The 8,773-nt window shown below is 45.0% G+C and overlaps 1 protein-coding gene across 2 annotated transcripts; it reads left to right on the forward strand.

Annotated features, from left to right (window-relative positions):
* Window positions 1–289: 289 nt before the first annotated feature.
* RFC2 (replication factor C subunit 2) lies at window positions 290–8,007 on the forward strand. Of its 2 annotated transcripts, none has more exons than XM_064677728.1 (11): window positions 290–480; window positions 1,548–1,617; window positions 2,414–2,455; window positions 2,640–2,746; window positions 3,891–3,992; window positions 4,726–4,826; window positions 5,518–5,675; window positions 6,044–6,109; window positions 6,570–6,650; window positions 6,994–7,107; window positions 7,742–8,007. In XM_064677728.1, the coding sequence occupies exons 1-11, from the start codon at window positions 362–364 to the stop codon at window positions 7,850–7,852; spliced, it is 1,071 nt and encodes a 356-aa protein (XP_064533798.1). In that variant the 5' UTR covers window positions 290–361; the 3' UTR covers window positions 7,853–8,007. The 2 variants fall into 2 exon arrangements, with proteins under 2 accessions (XP_064533798.1, XP_064533799.1); XM_064677729.1 differs by lacking the exon at window positions 290–480 and adding an exon at window positions 732–811.
* Window positions 8,008–8,773: the final 766 nt, after the last annotated feature.

Below are 8,773 nucleotides of genomic sequence, written 5' to 3' on the forward strand. Positions count from 1 at the left end.
GGCCAGAAGAAACAAAGGTTTAGACCCCTGAAATGCAGACATATTACTATTTTTAATATCTTAACCACTCAGTAAGGCAGGAAGAGCAGCCAGACCACCAACAGCTGAGCACAAGCCCACCCAGCCGTGCTGCGACAGTCACCTCAATCACAGCCACCTCAGGGACAGTCCCCAACACAGCCCCGCACCACCGCCCCAGGCCCGGGCTGCCACCTCCCCGCCTCACGGAGCTGCCCAAGCCGTCACGCCGGGCTGCAGACCGCCCGCAGGACCCTCCCCGCCGTCCCGCCCCGGAGGCGGACCCGGCCCTCCCCTCACGGCGGCGGTGGGGAGAAAAGCAGGGTGCGCCAGCCGCGCCACCATGGAGGTGGACGTGGCGGAAGAGGAGAAGGCCGGGCCCTCGGCAGGCGAGAAGCGGGGACCCGCCGACCCCGCGGGGGCCGCGCCCGGCGGCGGCAGCGGCCACTACGAGCTGCCCTGGTGAGCGGGGGCACGGGCGGGCAGCGCGGCCGCCATGAGCGCCGCCATGAGCGCCCGCCGGAGGGGGCGGGGCGAGGGGCGGAGCCCGCGCGGTGATTGGTGCAGAGCTGTGCGGGAGGCGGGGCCTGGCGCGCTGTAGCCAATGGGGTGAGGACGGGGCGTGGCGCGCTGTTGGCGGGAAGGCGGGCGCCGCTGAAGGACCCTCGGCCGAGGGGACCGTGAGGGCCGGACCCGGCCACGGCCAGAGCGGGGCGATTAGAGCCGTTCTCCTCTGCCCGCCGGGTGCAGGAGCTCTGTCTGACTCAGAAATGGGAGCTCTGTGATCTTCCCAGTTCGTGGCCAGGACTGGGAAAGAAGGTGTCACAGAATCACAAATGGTTTGGGTTGGAATGGACCTTAAAGCTCATCTCGTTCCAACCCCCCCGCCAGGGCAGGGACACCTTCCACTAGACCAGGCAGCTCCAAGCCCCGTCCAACCTGGCCTTGGACACCTCCAGAAATCAAGAGTGAACAAAATCCCGTTGTTCACCTGTGTAGTCCCAAGTCAGCCCTGCCCTGTGTTAACCATGAGGGAGCACACGCAGGGAGGCTTCTCCCCTCAGCCCCGTGTCAGGCTGAGGGACCGAATTCCTGTTCGAATTGAGCATTTTTTCCTGCCTTTTCCTGCTTTATAATAATGGCAGTAAAACCTTTGAGGGTGGTGAGGCCCTGGCACCGGTTTCCCAGAGAAGCTGTGGCTGCCCCATCCCTGGAAGTGTCCAAGGCCAGGTTGGACGGGGCTTGGAGCCACCTGGGCTAGTGGAAGGTGTCCCTGCCCATGGCAGGGGGTTGGAACACCCAGCTGGGTGATCTTTAAGGTCCCTTCCAAGCCAAACCATTCTGGACTCTGTGAGTCTGTGATTAGTGTTGGGGAATGCTGTGCTTAGCAGGGAGGGGGACCCTGCAGAGCTCGCACTAAAGGTACATCAAGTCATCCTGTCCTAACATAATCCTCCTTTTCTGTCAGTGTAAAGCGCCATTAAAGCCTTATTAGATGTGCTGAAGTCTGTGGGGTTTTACTTTTACAGGGTGGAAAAATACAGACCCATGAAACTGTCTGAAATAGTTGGAAATGAAGATACTGTGAGCAGGCTGGAGGTGTGTAGCTGTCCCAGTGTCTTTTTTACAGGTTATCTCTAAAAAACATATTTCTGCATAGATCCACAGGCCAGTATAAACATTGTTGTATTTTTACATCCATACTTGAGCATGTGGAAGAAAGTGTCCTGATTTACTTTAAAAATTACAAGTTTTAGGAAATATTTGAGTGGTGTATAAGGGAATATGCCTTCTTCAGTTGGGATGTTTAAATTGGCCCTGTTTTGATACAGCTTAAAGAATTTGTAGCTGTTATAATAATATTGTTTCAATGAATAAATATAATTTGTATAATAACAGAAAGGAACATAGGAGGTTTTTTTAGAAGAGAAATGTTTTCCATATGGTGTTCAAGGCCAGGTTGGACAGGGCTTGGAGCAACCTGGTCTAGTGGAAGGTGTCCCTGCCAATAAGGTTGATGAGTTTTCAGGTCCCTTCCAACTCCAGACATTCCAGGATTCTATAATTCTATGAAAAATTCGTCTTTGAACACAGTATTTGCTAACAGAAAGATTATACTAGCAAGTACATGATTAAAACAGATGCAAAGGAATGGCAAGAGTAGTAAACACCTGTGGGATTAAGTGCTTTTCAATTTTTCCATGTTATTCTAGAGGCTGCCTTCTAACAGTTCAATTAAAAAAACCCCAAACATATAAAAGCAGCATGGTTCAAAAAATGAAAGCAAGAGGGGGAAAAAAAGATGCATGTTTCTGATGCTTAAAATAGAACAGCATTAAAACTATTTGTTCCTTTTATTTTCTTCTGTCTTATTATTATTATCATTCTTTCTTAGGTCTTTGCAAAAGAGGGGAACGTACCAAATATTATCATTGCTGTGAGTATTGCTGTTTTGTGCTCTATTTCACTGTGTTGGTCCTGGATTTGAAATCTAGCCAGGATGGCCTCCCAGTACAGACTGGTTTTGTGCCTGAATGTACTGGTAAGGGAGATTTGTAGAGAGCACAGCTTAGAAAATGACATTAAACTTACCAGAAATCGCTGCATTGTCGCATTTTTAGGGCCCCCCAGGAACAGGTAAAACCACCAGTATCCTCTGCTTGGCTCGTGCTCTGCTTGGCCCTGCATTAAAGGATGCTGTTCTGGAGCTGAATGCCTCAAATGACAGGTGAGAATGATTAAAACTTGTCAAACTTTTAATGAAGAAACAAGTACCCATTTTAATTCTTAAACCAGGCCAATTTGATAGCCTTACTGCTGTAGTATAAGTCTTCAAGAGTTATTTTAATGCAGTTTTTCCACCTAAAAGCTGGGCAGTTTTTGGTGCCCACCTATCAATACAGATATTATTTCTTGATGTTTTATAAACTTGATAGGTCCTTTCATACACAAAGGTATGAACAAGTGGAGTGCAGAATCCATAGTGGCACTGTTTGCTTGAATCTACTTCAAAAAGCTGAGCTTCCTCCTGCATTTGTGAGGATCCTCCTAAAATTGAAAAGTGAACAGGTTCTTTATACTGAAACTCTTCAGTGCTTAAAGGGAGAGAAATTAGGGCTATGAGGGCAGTTGGGGGTTAAAATGTAGGATCAAGGTATTAACTACGTAAAGGACACTGACTCTTGTCGAAGGATCAGGCACTGAGGGCTGATTATATTTCCCAAGTTCTGTTCAGACCCATCCTGAAGTATCCTGAGGACATTTCCTGGAGGGTTGTCTGAGTACAATATACTTTCCCTATCTCTGTTGTTGTGGAAGAGCTATAGAGTCACAACATCCTTTTTCTAAATGGAAAAAAAGAAGTAAAATGCCTTATTTATAAATAAGTCTTTGCAAGGACTCAGCCTAGGGAAGTGTCTCTGTTGTGCTGATATGATGCAGCCTATCCAGCTGGTTTTCTTCAACTCTTCTGAGCTACATCTGGGGTTGTGGATTAAGCTGTGGGAAGAACTGGCAAAGCAATCTTAAATGCTTCTGCCTTTGATAATTTATTACCCCACCTTTTGGCAAACAGAAATCATTTTGGGGCAGTACTGCAAGTAAGGTTACTGATTATATATAAATATAAATATGTATATATTGCTATTGTTAAATTCTCTTTGTCAAACCCTCCAAAAATCAAGATTACTGGTGTTTAAATCTGGATCAGTTGGACAGTCTGGCTCACAGCATGATTCCACAGCAGTTTTATTGGCACAGCTGAAGGAGCAGGAACAAACAGTGGGAGAATCAGGAGAATTTGTGGCTTCTGAATAAACTCTGTTCTGTAATTTCACCCATCTGATCGTGAAACGCTTGAATTATTGTTCCAGAGGCATCGATGTTGTGAGAAACAAAATCAAAATGTTTGCCCAGCAAAAGGTCACACTTCCAAAAGGTCGGCACAAAATAATCATCCTTGACGAAGCAGACAGGTACGTTGTTCTTCCTTCACCTCAGCTGCTGTGTGAAACGTGCTGCATCTCTCCTGCCTGCAGAGCTGCAGCCTTGGACAGTGTTGAGTGTTTCTATCAGGTTTTTCAAAATAATTTGTTAGGAAATGAGTGTGCATTGAACAAGTGATCTCGTAGCAAGCAGAGATTGTTGCTCCAAGGGAGATGCTGAATATTGAAGTGAAAAGCTTGGGGTATGAAACAGCATATTCCAGTTTACTGGAAAGATGTCCCATCCCTGGAAGTGCTCAGGGACAGGTTGGATGGGGCTTTGAGCAACCTGGTCTGGTGGAAGGTGTCCCTGCTCATGGCAGGGGGTTGGAAGAAGATGAGCATTAAGGTCCCTTCCAACTCAAACCGTTCCAGAATTCCGGTATTCTTTTCCTTTGAAAAGAGCCTGGCTCACTAGAGAATTTCACTGGATGAAAACAGGACATTCTCCTCCTCCTGCATGAAGTATTAGCATTCTTAGCAGTGTTCTTCAGAGCATTAATGATTTAATTTTGCATGTCAGTGTTGTGGGGGTCTTGGTGACTTCCCTGCATTTTGGGGTGGTTTGTTCACATGACTAGAAAAAGCTGTTCAGTTTATCCAGCCAGAATAACTGTACAAAGCACAGTTTAACATCAGCAAACTCTAAAGCTTGTATAAAAATAGTTATTAGGCTGCACCCATGAGCCAGTGAAGGGCAGAATCCATCCTTTTCTCCCCCTAGCATGACAGATGGAGCCCAGCAAGCCTTGAGAAGAACAATGGAAATCTATTCCAAAACGACGCGCTTCGCCCTCGCCTGCAATGCCTCTGACAAAATCATAGGTAAAGTGCTGCTGGGCCCTGGGTGTCCTTGTCATATGTTCTCCACACTGTTGGCTGACTTCCCAGGCAGTTTCCAGAAATACCTTGGATCTGCTCGTTGCAAGAAGCCGTGGTACTTCTGAAAAATCTAACCACCTGTACATCAGCTGATAAAAGGGTGGCCAGGGAACCCTCTGAGCAGCTGGTTTTGATGGGTAGTGCTATACATGACTGCAGAAACAGATCTCTCATCCTTTGGGCTCAATCTCCATCCAACTCTGCTACAGTTAAAGGTGTTTGATGGATTGTTTACTGGGTATTGAACCCTTTTGTTGTCTTTTCTTAAACACAATCTTAAGTTTGCTTATAGGTGAACACATTGTAGACCTTTAGACTTCTCCTGGTAAAATAACATGATAAACATCTACATTCAGAAATCCAGGAGAACAGAGGAAGTTGAGCTTTGTATATATTTGGGAAAACTCAAGTGGCACATTTGGGCCCTAGGGAAGGACTGTAAAAATTGTATGTGCTTAAGGAGATAACTTATTCTCTTCGGAGCCAACACGTTCTTTTTCTTTAAAATAAGACAAAGTAATTGATGGAACTGAGAAAGCTTTTCCTGAGATTAAAATAAATGTTTGGCTGGTTTGTTGTTGGTTTTTTTTTTTGAGAAAAGAAGGAAATGCTAATTCCACATCCCTGTCCTCAGAACCCATCCAGTCCCGGTGTGCAGTGCTGCGTTACACCAAGCTGACAGATGCACAAATCCTTGCCAGGCTGCTCAAAATTGTTGAGAAAGAGGATGTACCATATACAGATGATGGACTAGAAGCCATTATCTTCACAGCCCAAGGAGATATGAGGCAGGTAAGAACAGAAAGGCAATGAAAAAAGGCTTCTGTTTAAAGCAAAAGACCTGTGATTTGTGGCTCTCGGGGATTTATCTCTGGAGAGGTAAAGCAAAGGGGATGTGACTTGTGGCTCAAGAATAAACTATTTGGTTTTGTGAGGTTTTAAAAAATGGATCTGCTCCTTAAAAATGATTTCGTGGGGACTGGATACCAAATTTGTGAGAGGAAACCAAGTCTGCACAAATTTGTGATTTATTCTGTTGCTTAATTGAAAAGTGCTTATTTGGCATCATTTTCTGAAGTGCATCTCATCCTGAGGAGGGGAGTGACAAGTAGAGCACTTTGGAAAATAAATGAAGTCTTTTTTTTTTTTTCCTTTCACAGGCATTAAACAACTTACAGTCCACCCACTCTGGATTTGGCTTTATAAACAGTGAGAATGTCTTTAAGGTCAGTAATAGCTGAAAACAGTGATGCCAGCAGTCTGGCCCTACACCTGTGTGAGATCTTCCATGGGATACAGAAGCCTTTGAAAGTGCTTTGCCAGTTTGCAGACAGCCCAGTGTGTGGCAATGGCAGCATCAAGAAGCCTGTGTGCCTTTTGGAAAGGTGTCCCTAATGGCATCTCTGAGACTTGGTGGCTTTGCAGCTGTCTCAAAGCACACAAATCACAGAACTGCTGGGAAATTTCACACTGATAAATTGGGAATTTATTACTCGAGTGTTCTCATTTCGTGCTGTCGAGTCTGCTATGGCAGAATAGCTGAAAAGTGATATTATTTAAAATTTAATCTGTATTATAGAATGTGTCTGATTAAATACTTCACCTGTATGGAAGCTTGGTGAAAATACCAGAGGTTTAATGCAGAGTCCTCTAATATTTTAAGGGTAATATTTCTCTTTGATACAGGTATGTGATGAGCCTCATCCTCTGCTTGTGAAAGAAATGATACAGCACTGCATAAATGCAAATATTGACGAAGCATACAAGGTTGGTTTTCATGTGTTGGCATGGACAGACACTTCTTTACAGAATTCTTGTTTGTTTTGAAGAATTCACAATGTGTGTTGTTTTTTTTAAGATAAGGGCACTACCATGTAGAGGAGTTGAAGAAGATGGGTTGAGTTTGTGCAAGGGGGTTTGTTCAGATAAATAAGCCAACGAGCAAAAAAGGAAGTTGCATTGAAATTACTTGCTAAACATTTGAGGTTAAATCAGCTGATAAATAGCCCATGCAGTTGCAGTGGTTACACACAGCTGTTCCAAAAGTGAATATCCTTGACTCACCTGATAAGTCCTGCAGATGAATGAGGGATTATTCTTGCCTGCACAGATCCTTGCCCACCTGTGGCGCCTTGGATACGCTCCAGAAGATGTTATTGGCAACATCTTCCGCGTGTGCAAAACCTTTCCGATGGCAGAATACCTGAAACTGGAATTTATCAAGGTTAGTACTAACCCAGCTCCTGCAGGGCCTTTGGGGCCTTTTTAAGAAGAGATCAGGGGGCAGCCTCAGGGGTTTCTCTTTGAGGTTTGCTGTATGTTAGCACAAAGAAAATATTTCTCCACTCGTCGCTGCTTTCTTGCCCATCTGCACCATCAGTTTGTCAGTAAGAATGGTCACTTGGAGTGACTTCTGATTTAGCATCTGATCACTGAGAATTAATAGCAGATGTACTGCTGACTTTATTATTTAGTTCAAAGCCTCAAGTAACACCTTGAGGACGTTCTTCAAGGGCATACTTGATCCTAGTCCAATGGATACTAAAATAATAAATTATATGAACAGACAGCTGACAGAGGGTAAAGTGGTGATATGGAGTCACTCTTCATAATTAAAACCTGTCCTCAGATGTGTGCATCTTGCTTCTTAGAAAGGAAGTGGGGAAATACAGGCTTTGACTTCAAAAAAAAAAAAAGGGGCATTCTAGTTGGTTTGTAGGCAGAGATACACGGTCTGAAGTTTGAGTGACTCAAAGCCCACCTCTTAGCAGTGAGGGATGTGTTCTATTTAGTCATTAGTTAAAATATGCACAGGCTGGGGGGTAAAACAGAAGGTTTGACAATGTCTCTATCACCAGGAAATCGGGTACACTCACATGAAGATAGCAGAAGGTGTGAACTCCCTCTTACAAATGGCTGGGCTGCTGGCCCGGCTGTGTCAGAAGACTGCAGCCCCTGCAGCCAGTTAGGCCCCTCCCTGAGCCCAGCCTAACTGCCAGGAGGGGAAAACCTGCTGTGTGTCTGTTCCCTGGTTCTGCTAAATCACAGAAAAATAACCAGTTCTGTTGTAAAAACGTTCTGTACTTTTTTATTTAGACCAATAAAGCTTTAAAATCGGCTTTAACCCGAGAACTTGTCTGTGTTGTGTCACCAAGGCAGACGTGAGCACTGTGACAGCCCAGAGCAATGTCTGCTCAGTGCACTCAGCAGAACTGCCCATTTTGGTGGTACTGGGACCTAACAGCAGGAGAAACAAAAATGGAACATCATGGTTAGGAATTACACTTCAAGCCTGGTCATGGGTGGTCTTATCTCATTCTATTTTGTGCCCTATTTGCACAAAATAGGGCATTTAATGTAGTTATAACTGAGACACACTGAGCAGGTGCCACTCCTGGGTCCTGTGGGTGGGGAAGGTATTTTCACCAGACACACAGGAGAAATATTCGACATTTCTTTATGGTGCCAACTATGTATTTTGGATATTCCTTTTGCAATCTTTAAAAAACTTTACCAAATTATGGGATGCTCTGCATGTGAGTTCCCCTTTCTGTTCTTGCTTGTCAGGTTATGCAGTGTCATTTTACTAGAGTTTCAGCCTGCCAAAAACCTACACCATCATGTTTTTCCTCTCTGTTCCATTTTGGAAACACCTTAGCAGTGCAGATGAGCAATGAAGTGTGAAAAGCAGAGAGAAAAGCAAACAGAAATTGAATTTGACCACCTCCCTGTGCGATGTGTGTCTCCAAGCAGAGCTGTGTTAACACAATTAAGCATGTTCTGGTTACAGCAGTCACACAGAACGGGGCACAGGGACAAGCTGCTGGTGCCTGCACTTCACTCTGCTCACTGTGTTGATTTCCACCCCACGTGTTCAGTTCCTCTCTGCA

This window comes from Pseudopipra pipra, chromosome 21, assembly GCF_036250125.1.
Source record: "Pseudopipra pipra isolate bDixPip1 chromosome 21, bDixPip1.hap1, whole genome shotgun sequence".
In the NCBI taxonomy this organism is placed as follows: Eukaryota; Metazoa; Chordata; class Aves; order Passeriformes; family Pipridae; genus Pseudopipra; species Pseudopipra pipra.